Below are 20347 nucleotides of genomic sequence, written 5' to 3' on the forward strand. Positions count from 1 at the left end.
GACCGTCCATAGGCCAGATGTGGGGTCCAAGAACCGTTGTCTGAGAATTGTAGGCCCAGGTAGGGAAAAGTGCGAGTGCATAGCAGGGAGTCCTGGTCCAGAATAATCCTGTTAATGTGACGTTTTTTGGGGCCACAACACATTAAAAATGATTTTTTTAAATTGGTACAAAGGTCAAGACTATACATAAAATCTACTAATCCCCTAACTAAAATCCTCAGGGCATTTGGTGTGCGACCCATTAAAACTGCATCGTCTGCGTAGAGTAAGGCGGGGAGTTTAGTGCCATTTATTATAGGGACGTCGGGAGTTTGATTAGACAAAACATTGTGGAGCTCATTAATATATAAAATGAATAAAAGAGGGGCAAGGACGCACCCTTGTCTAACACCTCTACCGACCATTATGTCTCCTGACACTGCTCCATCTATACTAATCTTTACTCTAGCTTTTAAATCTCTATGAAGGTAGGCCAAAAAATGTACCAAATTATTATCCAGACCATAATCCAAGAGACGTTGCAAAAGCCTTGATCTATTAACAAAATCAAAGGCGGACGAGAGGTCCATGAATGCCAGGTACAGTGGACTGTGTCGAGCTATGGTGTATTTACCTATTATTAAATTAAGGTTCAGACACTGTTCCACTGTACCAAGGTGACTCCGGAATCCCAACTGGGATTTCTTTAGAATGTTTTCTTCCTCTGCCCATGCCCTGATCCTGTTAAATAAAAATCTTCCTAATATTTTAAGCGTGTTATCAATTAATGAGATGGGCCTATAACAACTAGGATTGGATTTGGATCCTTTTTTAAAAATCGGTATAATTACAGAAGTTGAACATGTACTGGGGATATCAGTTGTAGTTAGATTATTAAAAACATTTAATAACAGTGGGGCCCAGAATTCCGGCTCTGATTTTAGAAGGTCTATAGGTAGGCCATACGGGCCTGGGGCTTTGTTGCTCGCACTCTGGGATATTGACTCCTCAACCTCACCTAAAGTTATTGTGATTTCAGTGGGAGGCATATTTGCCAGGGAATTATCACAGTATAATGGGGGAGCATATATCTTTGAAAAGTGGGCGACCCAAGCTTCACTGGAGATGTTACAGTCAAGAGGAGTGGAAGGGTTTCCAAGAGTTCTCAGGGATTTGCTGGCAGACCAAAAGGCGGTTGTGCTGTTAATTTTGACGGCACAGGCTAGGTTGTCCCAGTTTTCCTTCAGGACAGTATCGCGCCTGAATCTTAATTCCCTTTTATAATTGGATCTTAAAGCACGAATAAGAGTGGGATCTCTGGGATGTGCCGACAGAGCCAATCTCAATTCCCTGTTAGCTCTGGAACAGATGTTATCAAACCATTTAGGGTCGGGATTACGTATGCCCACTGGTCTAGAGATCAAGTTTTTTATGCCTGCACATAATTCAATGAAAGCAGAGACAGCCTCAGGGTTAGGGTCTGACAAAACAAGACTTGTCTCACACAAAGTGGGATATGCTTTTACCATCTTTACAAAAATCTCCTTAAAATCTAAGCCTCTCCATTTAACTCTCAAGGTGTCAGTAGAGAGATGTAAATTACTTGCTCCCAGTTCCTTCCTGAAATTAGGGCGACGTGCAACCTTTAACAGGACGATTATGGGATTATGGTCTCCAAAAGTGGACGGCTTTACCTCTGCCCTGAGGAGATCTTGTAACGAGAGAGATATGGAAACATAGTCAATGACTGAAGCTCGTCCTGATCCTCTATATGTGGGCAGTGGGTTTATGATGGTATTGATTGGAGCAATATCCATCACATTTAGGAGACTTGAGTTTACTAGGTGGTTTATAACTCATATCCCTTTTTGCAAGGGTCATGTGTGTTTAAGTGAGTGGGATACCCATTAAGGCCTCTTCCTATCTTTGCATTGAAATCACCCCCCAGGCAAATCCCCGCCAAATTATACTTTCCTAATAGATTATCTCGGTCCTGAATAAAATTAAAAAGTTCTACAAAATTAGGATTCGTAGTTGTCAGGAAATCATTATTATAAAAAATAATAAAACAAATAGAAGCACCCGTGTATAAATTAGGACTTGAAAATTAATGTTCTCAGTAGGAATAAGACATCATGTCCTCCCTCACTAATGTCTAAACGACAGTGGGAACTATTTCAACTGATGTATCGTTCCTCCGTGCTAGTTTCCAAAAAATGGCTTTGAGGGTGACCGATGTAGAAAATACAACGGTGGCCATCACGAAAGACACTGCCACCCTTCAGCGGAAAGTCCAACAACTGGAAGCAGAGAACCGCTTACTGGCGTCAAAGCTGTACAAACAAGAAGGCAGGTCCAGACGCAACAATGTACTAATCACAGGCGTTCCGGAGTCCCATGGTGGGCCTGCAATGGACCTTTATGTAGAGGAGCTCATCAAGACCCAGCTCCAGACGAGGGGACTTTCCACTTTTTTCTCTGTGGAGAGAGCGCACAGAATACCTGGGGGTAAACCAAAACCTGGGAAACCGCCCAGACCAATTAAAGCAAGAATTTTCAACTTTCGGGATCGAGAAGCCATCCTACAGACGGCACGGGTGGACCACCATTGCGCATTAACAACTCGGTGGTCTCATTCTTCCCTGACTACACGGAGGCGGTCACCAAGCAGAGAAGAAGCTTCCTCGAGGTCAAAAAATAACTCAGGCAGAGGGAACTAGCCTATTCAACGCTGTTCCCAGCAAAACTCTGTGTGGTGGCGGACGGGAAAACATGGTTCTTCGACACACCAGAGGAGGCGCAGGACTGGCTAAAGGGCTGGCGCCGGATTACTGGGCCTAAAAGAGATGGTAAACAACAACAACATTGTCCGCCCGGGGCGACATTGCAGGACATGAGGCAATCTGGTGGGGAAGAAGACCCACTACAGACAGGACCAGGGAAATGAAAGCCGAAGTGATCCGGCGCCGAGCTCACAAGACTGACAAGAGGTACACTCTCCACGCCCACAACTAAGACCCAATAACCACTGCATGAACTGATCCGATGGGTCTAGCCAAACTGAGCTGGTTCACTTAGATCGTGGGCGACGCCAATGCCTCCGATGTCTGATGCCATACTCAGTGTGACAAACTGAATTCTTAACAGTCTTTGAGAACGGGGATGTCTGCAGTGCGCCGAACCCCCCCCCCCCCCCCCCCCCCCCCGACACGCACGTATTCTATACAGGACTAAATCACTCTGCAAGGTTGGGGTGGCGGGTAGTTGGAAATCCGTCTAGCAGGGAGGGGGTGGGGGGGGGGGGGGGAAGGGTGTTGTTCATGTTTAAGTTGGTAATTATCAACTCAGTTGTGTTAAAACATCAAATGCTGATACAATATACTTCAAGGTTAGTGCAGACGAACGCTGAGAACCCGCAAATACGGCTCCGATGCCCATCAATCGCTCCTATGCCAAGGGGGCCATAGTTCCTGACCCTGCCCACTCACAACCAGAATGCACCCACACGATGAGTCCCCTCCCCTCTAGTTAATATCATGGAACGTAAATGGCCTACGGGATAAGATAAAGAGGGGGCTGATATTGCAACATCTCAAGAGACATGCTCCATCAGTGGCCCTCCTACAAGAAACACACATGACGGGGACTGCCACAAAGGCTCTGGACAGAAAGAGCTTCAAGATGGTGGCGCACTACGAATTCACATCGGGATCAGAGGGGGGAAGGAATATTGGTTCAGAAGAGTTGCCCACTAGTGATACAAGGGATTCAGACGGACGATAAAGGACGCTTTGCAGCGCTCTCCTGTCAGTGGGAAGGGTAAGCGTACAAGCTAGTTTCAGTATACATTCCCCCAGCGCTTCATAATTTGGCTTTCACGGCCCTCTGTAGATTTTTGCTTTCACTACCTGAAGGAGAACTGATCATAGGGGGCGACTTGAATGCCACGATAGATGCTGCATGGGATAGACACCTACGAGAGGCCAGGGGACACCTTCCCCACACCTGTGTGAATTCATAGACGCACTGGGGCTGGTGGACGTTTGGCGCACAGGCTATCCCACAACACGTCAGTACACATATCACTCAGGTGCACACAATAGCATGTCTAGGATACACTACGTTCTCACCCCCCGACCAGCCTTGAAAGAGTCCTGGAGATCACGCACCTCCCAAGGGGTATATCTGACCACTGACCCGATATTAGTGACATATACATCACACCACACCGGAAGCAGGTGTACGTACCCCATATACCATGGATACCTGAGGGTCGCAACCATTAGCGTAGGCCTGCTCAAAGCCTCAGGGCACTATTTTAAAGAAAACATACACTCCATGTCCTCTCCCATCAGCCTCTGGGAAGCGTACAAGACGGTTCTGCACAGACAGGCCATATCATAAATCACCTCACATAAGAGAGACAAGGCACAGAGGGCACGGGAGCTTGAACAAACAGTGAACCGGGCGGAAAGCGAGCACACACTGGACCCGAAGCACAAGTTTCTTACCTTCGGTAACAATATATCTGTAAGAAATAGTAGTTAGTATTAGAATCCTTAAATTAGAATATCCCCAGGGGTCAGACTGGATCCGGAAACTTTTGCGTAGCAGTACCCTTGCGCGTCGGTAGGCGTCGTCTGCGGCTCCGCGGCCGTCGTCGGCGTCGTAATGACGTCGGAGTAATATTTAGACGCCGCCCTCGCGTGCTGATGTCAGTTCTTATACACAGCTTTTCCGCACCAGAAACGAAGAGCCATGATAAAAACCAACACTGGTGCCATGAAACTAGGGCCCTGACAGGGGATGACCTTAACCCTAGATATCGGTTCGCAGAACGGGGAGGATGGGTGGGGCGGTAAGGAATCTAACACTAACTACTGTTTCTTACAGATATATCGTTACCGAAGGTAAGCAACTTGTGCATCTGAAAGAATAGGTAAGTATTAGATTCCTTATCTTAGAATAGATACCCCAGCAATACCAACCCCGGTGGTGGGTCTGCGAACCAATAATCACACCAGAAAGTCCTGGAGGACGGAACGGCCAAAGAAGCCATCCCTCCGGACTTGGCTGTCCAGGCAGTAGTGTCTTGCAAACGTGTGCAGCGAGGCCAACGTAGCTGCCTGACAGATGTCCTGCAAGGGGACTCACCGGCCCAGGGCAGTAGTAGCCGCCGTGGCCCGAGTGGAATGGGCCCTCAGCCCAACAGGAGGCTCCTTTTTAGCCAAAGAGTACCATGCTTTGATGCACAACACGACCCACCGAGAGATGGTCCGTTTGTGCACCGCCAGTCCCTTCTTAGCGCCCACTTAACCAACAAAGAGTTGGTCATCAACCCGGAACTGGCGTGTGCGATCCAGATAGTATGAGAGCGCACGTTTTGGGTCCAGACGGTGGAGCCGCTCTTTCTCTTCAGAGGGATGCGGATGCGGAAAGAAGGTGGGCAAGGTGATGGACTGCCCGATGTAGATGGCTGTGACTACCTTGCGCAGGAAAGAGGGTCTTGTCCGCTACACAACCTTGTCCGGATGGACAGAAAGGAAAGGAGGTTTGGAGGAAAGAGCCTGGAGCTCACTCACTCTCCTGGCAGAGGTGATGGCAACCAGGAAAGCAGTCTTAAGAGTAAGAAGACAGAGAGGACAGTTATGAAGCGGCTCAAAAGGAGAGCACATCAGGTAGGTCAGAAGCAGGTTCAAATCCCACTGGGGCATCACGAAGTAACAGGGGGAAACATATGAGTGATGCCCTTCAAGAACCTATTTACAATCGGGGCCTTGAACACAGAAGGCTGATCAGGTAGCCTTAAGAAGGCCGAAAGGGCAGAAAGGTAGCCCTTGATAGTGCCCAGAGCAGAGCCCTGCTGGGCAAGAGAAAGAAGGAAGAGAAGAACCTCAGAAAGGGAGGCAGAGAGTGGATCCACAGCCTTTGCTGTGCACCATGCCACAAAGCTGTTCCACCTGCAGGTGTATACCGACTTCGTGGAGGGATGCCTGGCTGCCAGAATCACATTACAAACTTCAGGAGGCATGTCAAATGGCCTCAACTGTCGCCGCTCAATCTCCAAGCATGGAAGTGGAGATTGGACAGGTTCGGGTGGAGGACCATCCCCTGCTGCTGCGACAGAAGGTCCTCCTGAAGAGGCAGACGAATCGGGGGATCGACAGACATGCTGAGTAGCTCGGGATACCAGTATCTTCGTGCCCAGTCCGGAGCCACAAGGATAACTTGGGCCAGGTCGCGTCTGATCTTCTTCAGCACTCTGGGCAGAAGTGGTATAGGCGGAAAGGCGTACAATAGACCGCAGCTCCACTCGCGACGAAAAGTGTCTCCGAGCGAGTTCCGCCTTGGAAATCCCAACGCGCAGAACTGATGATATTGCGCGTTCTCTTCTGTGGCGAATAGATCTAACCAAGGCTCTCCCCACTGCTGAAAGAGGCCTTGCGCCACGTCCGAGTTCAGACACCATTCGTGATCCATTCTGCACCGATGGCTGAGTTCATCCGCCCTTGTGTTCAGGGAACCTGCCAGGTATTGAACCACCAGGGTCACGGCCTGATGTTCCAGCCACTGCCTGAGGCGCAGAGCCTCCTGGCACAGGGTCCACGACCCCACCCCGCCCTGTTTGTTGCAGTACCACATGGCGGTGGTGCTGTCCGTAAACACCTGCATTACACTCCCCCAAACAGAGGGGAGGAATGCCTTCAAGCCGGATCGCCCGCAGCTCCATAAGGTTGATGTGGAGCCGGGACTCCGGCGCAGACCAGAGGCCTCTGATCTCCGCCTCTCACATGTGGCCCCCCCAGCCCTGGAGTGACACGTCTGTCACAACTACGTGCTCCGGTTGGGGTAGGGAGAGGGATCTGCCACTGACCCAATCGCGGTCCGTGAGCCACCACTGCAACTGTCTTGCAGTGCCCTCCGAGATCAAGACATGGTCGGACAAGTTGCCCCGATGCAGGGCCCACTGAATCTTCAGGTCCCACTCCAGAGCCCGCATCCGCCACCTGGCGTGATGCACTAGAAGGATGCAGGAGGCCATCAGCCCCAGAAGCCGCAGCGTCAACCTGACCGAGACCCGGGATAACGGCTGAAAGATCGGAATCAGAGCCTGAATATCCCGAACCCGCGTTTCGGGAGGATAAACCCGAAACTGCGCTGAGTCTAGAACCACTCCGATGAAGAGGAGCTTCTGAGAGGGACACAGGTGTGACTTCGGCACATTGATGGAGAACCCCAGCAGGTGCAGGAGGTCGGCCGTAGTCTGAAGGTGGCTGATGACTGTCTGGGGCGAGACTGCCTTCAACAACCAGTCGTCGAGGTAGGGGAAGACTGAAACCCCTAACCTGCGCAGATGAGCTGCGACCACCGCCATCACCATCGTGAACACCCGTGGGGCGCTGGTAAGGCAGAAGGGGAGCACGGTAAACAAAGTGCTTCTGGCCTACTGTGAACCGCAGGTAACGCCGGTGGGCCGGCAGGAAGGGGATATGAATAAGCGTCCTGCAAGTACAACGCTACCATCCAGTCTCCTGGGTCCAGGGCAGCTAAGACCTGAGCCAGAGTCAGCATCTTGAACTTCTCCTTCCGGAGGAAGCCGTTGACGTTCCCTTGGTCCAAGATAGGGGGTAGGCCCCCTTTGCCCTTCTTGGGTACCAGAAAGTAGTGGTAATAACAACCACACCCTACTTCTGGCCCAGGAACGCGCTTGATGGCCCCCTTGGCCAAGAGGGCCGTGACTTCCTCTTGCAGAAGTTGCAAGTGACCCCCCGACACGCGGTGGAATTGCGGTGGCATGGCTGGAGGGGTCGCCTCGAAGGGGAGGGAGTAGCCCCTTCAGACGATTTGCAGCACCCACCTGTCCAACGTGACGGTGCGCCAGTGGAAGAGGTGATGGCGAACCCTGCCCCCCCACTGGCGTCACATGGGCCTGAAAGCACGGACTAGGAGGGCTTTGAGGCAGGTGCTGCGGGGGAAGGTGTGGACTGGCTGCGCCGTTGTCCCCGACCGCCGCCATGGCGGTTTCCACGGCCGCCACCGCGCTGTTAGACATTCTGCAGCGCGTGGCTGGCAGCACGTGTGGGGGCGCCCTTTCCTTGGCCACCAAAGGAGCGAAAGGCACCCGTTTGCTGGCGAGGGGCCGAGAGGCCCAAGGACTTGGCCATAGCCCTGGAGTCCTTAAATCGCTCAAGCGCATGGTCTGCCTTGTCGCCAAAGAGGCGACAGCCATCAAACGGCATGTCCAGAAGAGTGGTCTGGACATCGGCCGAAAAGTTGGAGGACCTCAACTAGGCGTGGCGTTGAACCGCCACTGTCGTTGCCATCGCCCTGCCCAGTGAGTCCGTGGTATCCAGCCCACACCGGATGGAATACTGCGCTGCATCTCGACCCTCCGCAAGGGTTTGGGTGAGTTTTGCCCGGACCTCCTCCGGAAATTGTGGCAGCAAGTCCAAGACCGCGTCCCACAGGGTGTGGGTATAGCGGCCCAGAAGGCATGCAGTATTAACTGACCGCAGTCCCAATCTGAGGGACGAGAACACCTTCTTCCCAAACTGCTCATACCTCTTGGATTCCCGATCGGGCGGAGCAGTCGGGAATGCGGTCTGGAAAGTGTTGGCTGGATGACCAGGCTCTCGGGGGTGGGGTGGGTGGACAAAAAGGGCGGTAGCATCTGGCCACGTTCCTATCCACAGGCGGACCTGTGGCGGGCTTGGACCAAGTGCCCACAAGAACATCACACAAGGCCTCATTAAACGGCAGCAGATGCTCACTGGAGCTTGCCTGCGGTTTAAGGACCTCTGTGAGGAGGTTAGTCCTCACGGCCGCGACAGGGAGCTCAAGGTTTAAAGCCTTGGCCGCCGTGTCAACACTACACTATAAGCAGCCCCCTCCTCCCCAGCCACAGTGGGAGGGGAGACAAATCCAGTGTCTGGCGAAGTGTCAATGCCACTGGCCTCCCCAAGCTCATATGTCCAGTCCTGTGGTGACTGGCACTCCCGTGCCAGAGGGTCCTCAGACCACTCCCAATGACCCTCGTCACCCATCTCCTGTAGTACAGGTTCAACAGATGGGTCCTGTTCATGGAAATAGAAATCTCTAAATGCCGTCGGTAGCGGCACCCATCGGCGCCGCTTCGGCGCCAAAACCGGACCGGGGGTAGGATCAGGGATGGCGCCAATAGCAGGCGCCGGGGGCGACACCCATAGGGCCGGCTTTGGCGAGGTCGTGAGGTCGACCAGCGACGAACCAGATCCGGAAGCGGATCCAGAGAGGGCCTGCAGCGCTGGGGCCGAAGCACCCGACTGCGTCGGAGCCGAAGCACCCGACCCGCTAGGCCCTCCAGCCGGGGCCGTTGGGCCCGGAGGCGCCACAGAACCCGGCTGAGGAGGGAGGGACCTCAAGGCCATGAGGTACCGCTCGATCTCCTCAGGCGTCTCGTCCTGCCCAGGGACCCGAAGGTGTGGGGCAGGCGGCGACAACTTGGACTCCGTCGGAGCCGCGTGGGTGGTGTCACCCGAACCCCCGGCCGCATCGTGAGAGCGTTGGGGTGGGTCGGAGGAAAGATGATGTCTCTCCGACCTCTTATGCCTTTTACCTGAGGACTTGGATCCTGACGACCGATGTCCACTCCCGGAGCTGCGAGGGCTCCGACCCCGCGACCTGTACCTCGACCTCCCGTGGGACCGGGACCTGGAGCGACGCGGGGCCGACTGCCGGAGCTCCAGTCGCTTGCGAGACTGCTCCCGCCTAGCTTTAGACGTCAGGGCCCGGCAGTCGGAGCAGGTGTGGTCGTCGTGGTCGAGGCCTAAACACTTGAGGCACCGGCGATGGGGGTCGGTAACCGACATCAATCGGTCGCACCTGGAACAGGGTTTCAACCCGGGCATCCCTACCGGCACCGTTGGAGTCGAAGACTCGAGTAGAGAAATGATCAAAAAGATCAAAAAGTTTAGTCAAAAAAGACTAAGGGGTAGAGCTTCTCCGGATCTGCGCTAGCTGGCGCGGAAAAAAGAAAAACTGACGTCAGCGCGCATGGGCAGCATCTAAGTACTCCGACGACGTCATTCCGGCGCTAACGACGCCGTCGATGGACGCGGAGCCACGCACGACGCCTGCCGGAGCGCAGGGGTATTGCTACGCAAAATTTTCCGGATCCAGTCTGACGCCTGGGGATATTCTAAGGTAAGGAATGTATCACTAACGTGTCTCTTTCAGATTTGTTGCATTTTATGACTTATGATTTACTGAATTAAATCGAATAAAGTATTATGAGGATGATGATGATGCCTTAAGTTGTCTTTTTGTGAAAAGTGAACCATATAGGACCTATGGAAAGAAACCCTGTGAATGATGCACTTGTCACTGAGTTGCAGTTTTAGATTAGTACCTGGACAGTGTGAGAAGAGGTCCTAGGCGACTAAGTGAAGCAAAATCTGAACATGGATCTGGGGAAGATGCAAACTTCTCCGACTCTTCCTATCCTTTCCCTCACTCTAAGTTTTATAATTTCGGCAGATCCGTTATTAGTATGTTTTCATTCCACCAATCCAGCACTCCAATTCAAAATAATCCAGAATCAAGCATCATAAGGTGCTTTTCCCATCTGGTGCATACCACTTAACCAAACTAAGTTCCACTACAGGCAACCATCAAGATGATGTAAAGTTGTTGAAGGAAGCGCACCTCCCAAAACCAGCGCCTACCATCAAACCTCGTTTGAGGGATGTTATGTTTGGACTGAGACAGTTGTGAAAGCAACTATCCCACAAACATGTTCTACTTGAGGTATACCACGTCTGCTAGTAATTCTGTCCAACTGGTCGTCCCAGACCAGCTGAACAATCCCTTAAGTAGACTTGTCATTCGATTTTTCCTGAAAATGCAACACAATGCCCTGCAGCCCATTTAAATTATGCAAATTGCTAAAGCTGATTGGCAGAGTTAATTTATCACAAAGAAAGCCCTGTAAAGAGAAATAATTATGTATTTTGTCACCTCTGTGCATCATTGGAGAAGGTTGATTAAGCAGAGTGGCCAAGCCGTGGTAAATTGCTCCTTGTTTTGCAACTTCTAATGTAACAACAGAACCTGTCCTCGTCATCAACTCTGCAGCCCTGTAAAAATATTTAAAAAAACTGTAAGTTCCTTGCAATATTTTAACATAACCATTTTTGGGCTAACTGCGCATCACAAACTTTAGCGTCTGGTCTCAAAAGATATAGGTCAAGTAGAAGAAAATATCTGAACATATATAATGTAGACCTCATTAAAGGCACCCAACCTGCAGTTTTTCTAGACTCGAAAAGTCTACACCTGCTCTATGTATCTCCTCATTTCTTTGTGTTGAATCTCACATGTGACCGAAAGGCTGCTCTGAACTGAGGTATAAACAGTCTTCTCCCACCATCCACAGTAATTTACAGATGTATTATAATGGTATCCCATTTCTTGGTAGGGGTGAATATATTTTGCAAGAGATGTCTGCAAACCTTTTGGAGGCCGTGCCCTAAAGTAAAATTGTCTCAAAGTCTGTTGCCTGGGGCTGCCAGAGCTTCCATGGCCATCAACTTATGCCATATCTCTGTGATTTTCTAGAAATCAACCCTTCCAAAGTCATACTTTTAAATTCAACACAGAAGATATGTATATGCTACTTAATAATAACAAGTGCTCATTGAGCTATGCACGAGCCATAGGTTTCTTCTCTCCTAAACCCTCTTGTTAATGTGTGACAACAAGAAAAAGGTTCTAGCCTGGCTTTTAAATATTTAAACGAACAGGTAGAAATAATTTCACAGTTTCCAACAAAGATTATCTCACTCTACTCCCTTGCCATTGTTATCTTTTCCAACAGTTCTTTAGGCTTTAAGCTCTGTACTAATTCTCAAGAACAAACAACGATGTGAGACCTAACGACTAACCACCATAAACCACAAGTACCAGGAATACAACGTTATAGCTAATAAAAGCATTATATAACTGTGTTCAGCAGAAAGTGAAGGTAAGTCAAACATGATTATCAGCTAGTCTGTGGAATTTATAAAAAAATTCTCTAAAATCTTAGCCACTGTGTTTTGTTGGGTGAAGTGGAACACTGCCCTCTAAGAGGGGATGGCAAACCATTTTATGTTGACACCTGAACAAACAAGTGACTTACCTTCTGTAATATATCTGGTTGAGACAATATCTAGCTGCAGATACATTACCTTTAAATTTCCCAGGTGTCATACTGGATCCGTACATTTTTGCGTGAGCAGTACCCCTGCGCACCGTCGGGTGGCTTCCTTCGGTTCCACACAATGTCATTGGCACCGGATGTGATGTAGCGGCCACCTATATAAGCTTCACTATGGCATGCAGACAACCGTTATTTCCAAGACTTTCCATGCCAGGAGCGCAGAGTCATTAAAGAAAACAGACTAGTGTGTGTCAAAACTAGGGCCCTGAAAGGGAAACAACCCTAGCCCTAGAAATATGCCTGCAAAGCGAGGAGGCATGGGTGGATCTGTGAGGAATCTGCAGCTATATATTGTCTCAACCAGATAATCCGTACCGAAGGTAAGTAACTTTTTCATCTGATAGAGACTTCTAGCTGCTGATTCCTTACCTTTGAGCCATACCATCCTGGCGGTGGGCTGCGGACAAATTGGCTATACCAAAAAGTCATGCAGGACCGAACAGGCAAAACGCCTGTCATTGCAGACCTGACTGTCCAGAAGTAGGTTTGGAAAATGTGTGCACATTGCTGCCTGGCAGATGTCCAAGACTGGAACTCCGTGAGATAACATTGTGGTCACAGCTTTTCCTCAGGTAGAATGGGTTCATAAGCCTTCAGGAGGCAGGACATAGCAGACCTTAACACCAAGAATGATCCAGAGCAAAAAAGTCAGTTTCTGAACTGCTCAACCTTTATTAGCTCCTACATAGCCCATGAAAAGTTGGTCATCCACTGGAACTCTTTTGTGTGGCTAAGGTAGAACAACAATGCTCTTTTTGGGTCTAGATGGTGGAGTCGCTCCTCCTCTTTATAGGGAGAAGGATAAAAAGCAGGCAAAGTGACAGATTGTCCCAAATTTAAGGGGTCAATAACTTAGGTAGGAAAGAGGCACAGGTGTGAAGCACCACCTTGTCTGGAAATACCATTGGATAGGGAGGCTTGGATGATAAGCCTGCAGCTCACTCACTCTATGGGCAGAAGTTGTCACCACTAGCAAGGAGGTCTTGATGGTAAGCTTCCAGAGGGGACAATTGTGAAGTGGTTCAAAGGGAGAGCACATGAGGTAAGTGAGAACCAAGTTAAAATCCCACTGCGACATTATGTAGGGCGAAGGGGGAAATATATGTACAAGCCCTTTCAGAAACCGATGTACAATAAGATACTTAAATAGAAGAGGGTTGGTCAGGAAGCTGCAGGCAAGTGGACAGAGCAGAAAGATAACCCTTGAGAGTGCCAAGAGCATAGATCTGCTGGGCAAGTGCAAGAATGAAGAGAAGAACATCAGAAAGAAGGTCAATAGACTTTTCTGTACAATATATATTTTTTTAATTGCCTACAGCAGGCATATATCATTTTGGTGGAGCGCCGCCAGGTCGCCAAGATAACCTCATAGACTTCGGGAAGAAGGTCAAAAGCTATCAACTGTCACAGCTCAATTTCCATGCAAGGAGGTGGAGAGTTGACAGGTTCGGGTGGAGAACCCTCCCCTGCTGCTGTGACAGAAGATTCTCCTGAAGGCGCAGCCTGATCGGAGGATCAATGCTCATTCGAAGAAGCTCAGGATACCACAATCTCCGTGCCCAATCCAGAGCCACAAGAATGACTTTGGCCAGGTTGCTTTTGATCTACTTGAGGACTCTGGGTAGAAACGGTATGGGCGGAAAAGAGTAAAGGAGGCCTGAGCTTCACTTGTGACGAAAAGGGTTTCAGAGCGATAAACGCCTTGGAAACTCCAATGCACAGAGGCCCAGCAACCTCCGAGTCATTCTCATTGAAATCTAGGTTTGAGGCTGAAAGCTCTGTATCATAGCCTGAATATCTTAGACTCTCTGCTCGGGAGGATAAGCCCGAAACTGCACTGTGTCCGTATGTCTACGATGAAAGGGAGCATCTTAGGAGTCAGGTGTGACGCCAGTAAATTTATAGTGAACCACAGCAAATGATGGAGGTCTGTCATAGTCTGGAGGTGGGAGAGGACAGGCTGGGGCACGGCTGGCTTCAACAGCTTATCTTTGAGGTAGGGGAAGACAGAAACCCCTAACCTGCACAGATGAGCTATGACCACCGTCACTCACTAAGGTGAACATCTAAGCGGCGCTGGGGAGGCCAAAAGGAGTTACGGTAAACTGAAAGTGCTTGTGGCCTACACGTTGACCCGCAGGTCACGCCTGTGGGCAGGCAGGATGGAGATGTGAAAATACGCATCCTGCAAGTTTAACGCTGCCATCTAGTATCCTTGGCCTAGGGCTGACAAGACCTGATCCAACGGTAGTATCTTGAATTTCTCTTTTTTGAGGAAAAGATTAACGGTTCAGAGGCCGAGAATATGTAGAAAACCCTAGGTTTTTACGGTATCAGAAGTAGCTGGAATAACAATCACTGCCTACATCTGATATCGGAACCCTTTCTATAGCCCCTTTGGCCAGGAGAACAGTAACTTCCTCGCAGAGCAGACCAGGATATCTTCTGCCAGACGTTCTTGAGATGATGGTAAAGGAGGAAGGAAAGATTGAAAAGGAAGCAAGTAACTATTCCGAATAATCTGCAAGACCCATTTGCCAGAAGTTATGGACTGACAGTGGAGGAGAATATGTTGGATTCTCCCCCCAACTGAGCACCCATGGTCTTGCAGAACTACATTAAACCACATTAGGAGGACTTAGAGTTTGCAGCTAGTGACAGAGGATTTCTAGCTACCATTCCCATGGGGTCAGAATGCACCGCGCCCACGTCCTAGCACAACTTGGGAAGCCTTGCAGGACGGTGGCCAGAATATGGTTGGTGCGGTGCAGTGACACGTCCTTTACGTAGCCACAAAAGTAGGATGAGAGCGAGGTGTCACAGAGAGGCCCAAGGACTTGGCCATAGCCTGGGATGCCTTGAAGCGCTCCAGCACAGAGTCTGCTTTCTATCAGAAGAGACTAGTCCCACTGAAGGGCATGTCCAAGAGGTCGGCCTGGACATTCCCCAAAATGCCAGATGTTCTCAGCCAGGCGTGACACTGCAAGGCAACAATCGATGATATTGCTCTACCAAGTGGGTCAGTTGTATTTAGACCACACCTAATGGAGAACTTTGCTGCATTTTTCCCCAACTTTCACTGCTTGTGAAAGTAAGGCCTGTGGCAGCACTTGCGAATCCATTTCCCATAGGGTATGTGAAAAATGGCCCAAAAGGCATGCAGTGTCCACCAACCACAGTGCCAGGCTGGCAGAAGAAAACACCTTCTTCACAACTGTATCCAGCCTCTTGGATTCCCTGTCTAGGGGAGCGGCAGGGAACTCACCATGGGAAGTCAAGGCTTGGACTACCAAGCTCTCAGGGGTGGGGTGTTGGCTGGGAAAACTAGGATGACCCAGGTCAGGGCGATGGCAGCGGGCAATTGTCCTGTTCACAGGAGCCCCTATGGTAGGCTTAGACTAAGTGTCTAGAAGGACTTCAGTTAGTGCCTCATTAAAGTCCAATTGGTTGTTCGGATGTGGAAGACCCAGACACAGGCACTTTGGTCAAGAGGTTAATCTTGACTGCCACTGAGGGAAGTTGAAAGTCAAGGACCTCAGCTGCCCTTTTCACCACCATTGCATATGACGCGCCCTCCTCCATAGACACGGTAGATGGAGAGAGCACACCAATATTTGGAGAAGTGTCCAGTCCACTGGCCTCTCCTAGTTCCTCATATCAGTCCAAATTCTCAATAGAGATGTACAACTGGTGTTCTAAAGGGTCCAGTGACTCCTCCCACTCTTCCCCAATGTATGTCTGCTCCACAAAACACTCTGGCAATGACCTAGAACAAATGGGCTCTGTTGACGCTGGAAACTGCATTGATCGACGTCATTCAGACTGAGTCGTCTGGGATGAGAATGAGGCTGATGCCGCTGGAGGGCACCTGCTGCATCGACGTTGGGACCAGCGCCAGAGAAGGTCATATTGGCATGATCCCCACTGATTCGGACCCATGAGACCCCACCAAAGCCGTTGGCATGGAACCTTATGTGGCCTCACCGACTATTCAGGGCCCGAAGGAGTGCCAGAGGGGTCAGACGCTCAAATACTCGGCAAATGGCCTCTTAAGACTCTTATTAGCGTGGGTCACTGCGGTTCACAGAAACGGAGGAAGGTGCGGAGTCCGATCTGGCAACGGCTCTGCAGAACCGTGCCTGAACGCCAATGCTGCCCACGTGTGTTGTTAATTCTCAACGGACAAGGTGAAGTCAAAGTCCGTTTAAACTTCTTCTTCCTGAGGACCTCGAGTGTGACGATGAGGATTTGGGGCTCCCGGAGCTATCCCACGACCTTCTCGATCAAGACTGAGACCTCCTATGAGTCATGATAAACGGCATCAACTGCTGGGCCGCAAGCAACTTGAAGGGCTGCTCCCTCAAAGCTTTCTAAGGCTTGGCCGGCTCTTCGAGGACGACTGAGTCGTGGTTGCGCTCAAGACAAGTTAAGTACACAAGGTGCAGGTCAGTAACCAACATGGCGAAGTGATAGGCCCCACGCAGCTTAAAAGCTACCTTCATTACTTTCCCGACCCACCTGAAAAAATCTTTGACAAAATGCTGAAAAAGTCTGTCAAAAAGAGACAGAGGGGTAGCTCTTCTCCAGATCAAACCTCACTGGCGCAGAAGAAAAGAACGGACGTCTGCATGTCTGGGTGGCGCCTGTTGGGTGACCACGTCGTCACATTCGGCACCAACGACACAGCCCGGAACCAAACGAAGCCATCCCACGGAGGGCAGGGGTACTGCTCAAGCAAAGGTTTTCGAATCCAGTCTGATGCCTTGTAAATTCAAACATAAGGATTCTGCAGCTAGTAGTCTCTATCAGATAAAATGCCGCGCAGTCAAGAATTTCGATTATTACAGAAAAAGACAGTTTTGAACTTCTGACCTGCGGTGGAAAACCAAAAATAATTTGTGCCAATCACTGTGCAATTCATGTTTTAGAGACTTAAGTAAATAATAAATACCTTTCTTGGGACAATCCCACCAAACTGCGCCCATCTACACTTAATAACTGGTCACCAGCAGCAAGGCGGCCATCCTAAAAAAAAAAAAAAAGGTTTAGAAAGTATTTGGGCCTATAGATGTGTTCCTATACGTGAGCAGATCAGGGGAGACCATATCTGCTAGAGGTTACCCAAATTGGAATATAAAATAATTGTCAATGTACCTCCATCCTACTACAATCTTTACAGAAAACAAAAACACACAACTAAACATATCAAGCACCACTGAAAAAAAACCATTCCACACATAGGGAAAATAACAATGGGGGAAAAACCAATGGGGGGGGGAAATAAATGTAGATATCAATAAGGACTAGTTAAGTAGTGAGATATGTGTGCTAGTAAACCATTTGGTTTGTTCATGAAGCCCTCACCCACCAACCTAGTGGTGGCATGCTTCATCATCGGGCCCACCACAGTGTCACCGAATTGTGTGCTACAATGCCAGAAATACTGCGGAACTGGTATAATTGCTGAGTGTGCGGTGTAATGAGTGAGTAAGTGAAGGTTTAAAAGCTATACAGTGGGTCCCAGTACCCGAGGGTAAATAGATAAACTTTATTCACTGGTCCCCTGTTAGCAACTAAAAGGCAGTCGGACGTGCTGGAGTGCGGATTATGACCTCCTGCGTCCTGTGTGGTCTACATGTTTCAAGAAAAAGAACGTGCTTTAAGTGGGACACTAGAAGCATCCCTGCAGGCACTCCTTGTTCTCCTCAGTATGAAATGAGGATTCTAATCACCATGTTAGTTCAATGTTTTCCAACTTTTATTCAATTGATCTCAATTCAATTATCTTTTATACTTTTGTCAGATAAAGTTCTGTTGTAATTCATTTGCAATCCATTCAATTCATTTCACAAAATGCGGCATTATTTTAAATCCATCCAATGCATTTCGGGCATTACAACCTGCCCTCCATCAGGGAACAATACTACAAAGAAAAAAAAGGGAAATGTAAAAGAAAATCAAAAAACATAGTACGATCTGCTTATTCCAAGTGTCATCTCCTAATTTTGTAAATCTCTGTATTATTAACTAGAAACTGACTAGTATTGGGCTAACGATATAAGAAAATACTGCTATCATCCTGTCAGGAAGAATAAAGGTCGTGGATTTTACCTATCACCTGCTATCACCTTACATACCGTGTGAAATTCAAAAAACGGCTATATAGCCCACTCACATGCAGGTTCTGCCGCATGAATATATCAACGTGTGGTCAAAAAGCTGTCCAAAGCAAAAAGCAGTAAACAAACGCGTTACAAAAGCTACGCTCTACTGGCAGCAATTCCATTATCACCATTCTATACTAATGTTGTCGCTATGATCATTAATCGCCACTAACCTGATATCCGCTCGCTTGTGAAAAGCTTTCTCGAGTGTAAGCCAAACTTCCCAAAGCCCTCCCTAGTGGCCATCTTGATTTTATCCATAAAGACCCTCATTGGTCATAGTTCCGATCACGTGATATAGAAATTGAAAACATACTTAGTACTCGATCGTGTAAGACATTAAATGCAAAAAACCCTTATCTCTAGGTATATTTAACAGCTTTTGCACACTATCTTGATATAGTATTTTTCACATAGAAAATTACAGTGCTCATATGGTGCTAGAGGGAAAACGGCGGCTTGGGGGTGCGAACCCTGCAGTATCAAAACATGTCTCTCTGAACACTTAAAGAATGAGCTATAGTGGAAGATTTCTGAATCTTAGACTATCTCATAAGCTAAATGAAGATCGTACAAATGTTGAAGCAAAAAATTACAGAATCAAAAAATATTAACTGGAGCGCAAGAATCAATATTTAGCACCAGGACATCTTCATAATTTCATAAATAGCATGATAGTTCTATGCGGTCATTAAGCCCATTAGGCTTATGTGTACATAGTTTCTGTATCCAAAAGTTCTCTCTTTGTAGGAGATGTTTCGTATTGTCTCTCCCTTCCTTTTTGTTCACAGTCAACAATACGATAAATTTTAGCTGTGAAATATTGTGTTGTGCCTCCACAAAGTGCGCAGCAACTGTTGATTTCATGTTTTTTGTTCGAATGTTCGATTTGTGTTCAATTAATCTAGTCTTTATACGTCTTTCTGTCTTTCCAACATACATTTTTCCACAGGGACATTTTAGGGCGTAAATTACATTGGCTGAATCACATGTAGCATTTGTTTTCAGTTTAATTTCGTGACCTTTCATAGGATGGTTGATCTGGTTTCCTTTGATAATATTGTTGCAATTTCCGCAATTTAAACAGGGTTTCGTTCCTCTGAATGTTTCCTCCTTTGTGGGTTTGTCTTTTAACATTTCACCTATGTTACGAGCTCTAGTGTAAGCAAATAACGGTACTCTTTCAAAGATTCCATTGAAGTCTGGTTCAAGGTTTAGAACTGGCCAATGTCTAATAATAGTTTTTTTGAAACGTTCACTAAATGTTGAGAATTTTGAAACTGCCACTATTCTTGCTTCTTCAGTCTTTTTTTTGGTTTTCAATAGTTCACCTCTCTCAATTGAATTTACTCGTTGTCTCGATTCCTCAATGATGTGTTCAGGGTACCCTCTTTTTGAAAATCTCAATGCCATTTCATCCATTCTAAGTTGTAGTTTGGATCCGTCTGAGGTGATTTTTTTTAACTCTCGCCATTTGAGAGAAAGGTAGATGTTTTTAAATAACATCAATTCCATGAGGAACATCTGAAAGGGTAGATCTAAGTCTGAGTTAAGTAAAGCTTTTTCAACTGCCTCTATTCCCAAGAGATGGGGTATTGATGTATAAAGTGAGCGTACATCCGCAGCACACAGAATCAATTTTTCACCTGGTTCAATTGGGACTGTTTCAAGTTTCAATAACAAGTCCGTGGTATCTTTAACATAAGTCTTTATGTTTTTGACTATTGGCTGGAGGTATCTGTCAAGTAGTTGTCCAACTGGTTCCTGCAAACTCCCACAGGTAGAGACGATTGGGCGTAAAGGTGGATCCCAAAGGTTTTTGTGGATTTTCGGTGTCATATAAAATACTGGACTCCTCGGGTTGGTCTTAATCAAAAAGTGTTTAGTTTTATCATTGATTGTTCCCATTTCATAAGCTTTCTCAATGATCTCTTTTAGTTTTAAATTTGTTTTATTGACAGCGTGA

The 20347-nt window shown here is 48.2% G+C and overlaps 1 protein-coding gene across 18 annotated transcripts in view; it reads right to left on the bottom strand.

Annotated features, from left to right (window-relative positions):
* AFDN (afadin, adherens junction formation factor) overlaps positions 1-20347 on the bottom strand; it is a 2152715-nt gene that overhangs the window by 691739 nt on the left and 1440629 nt on the right. For all 18 annotated transcript variants that reach the window (XM_086927064.1, XM_086927054.1, XM_086927053.1 and 15 more), the window contains 2 exons: positions 17169-17242; positions 10975-11093 (listed from right to left, as the gene is read on the bottom strand). In XM_086927064.1, coding sequence (XP_086783190.1) covers positions 10975-11093; positions 17169-17242 — 193 coding nt within the window. The remainder of the gene's footprint in view (positions 1-10974; positions 11094-17168; positions 17243-20347) is intronic.

Source organism: Lissotriton vulgaris, chromosome 6 (genome assembly GCF_964263255.1).
Source record: "Lissotriton vulgaris chromosome 6, aLisVul1.2, whole genome shotgun sequence".
In the NCBI taxonomy this organism is placed as follows: domain Eukaryota; kingdom Metazoa; phylum Chordata; class Amphibia; order Caudata; family Salamandridae; genus Lissotriton; species Lissotriton vulgaris.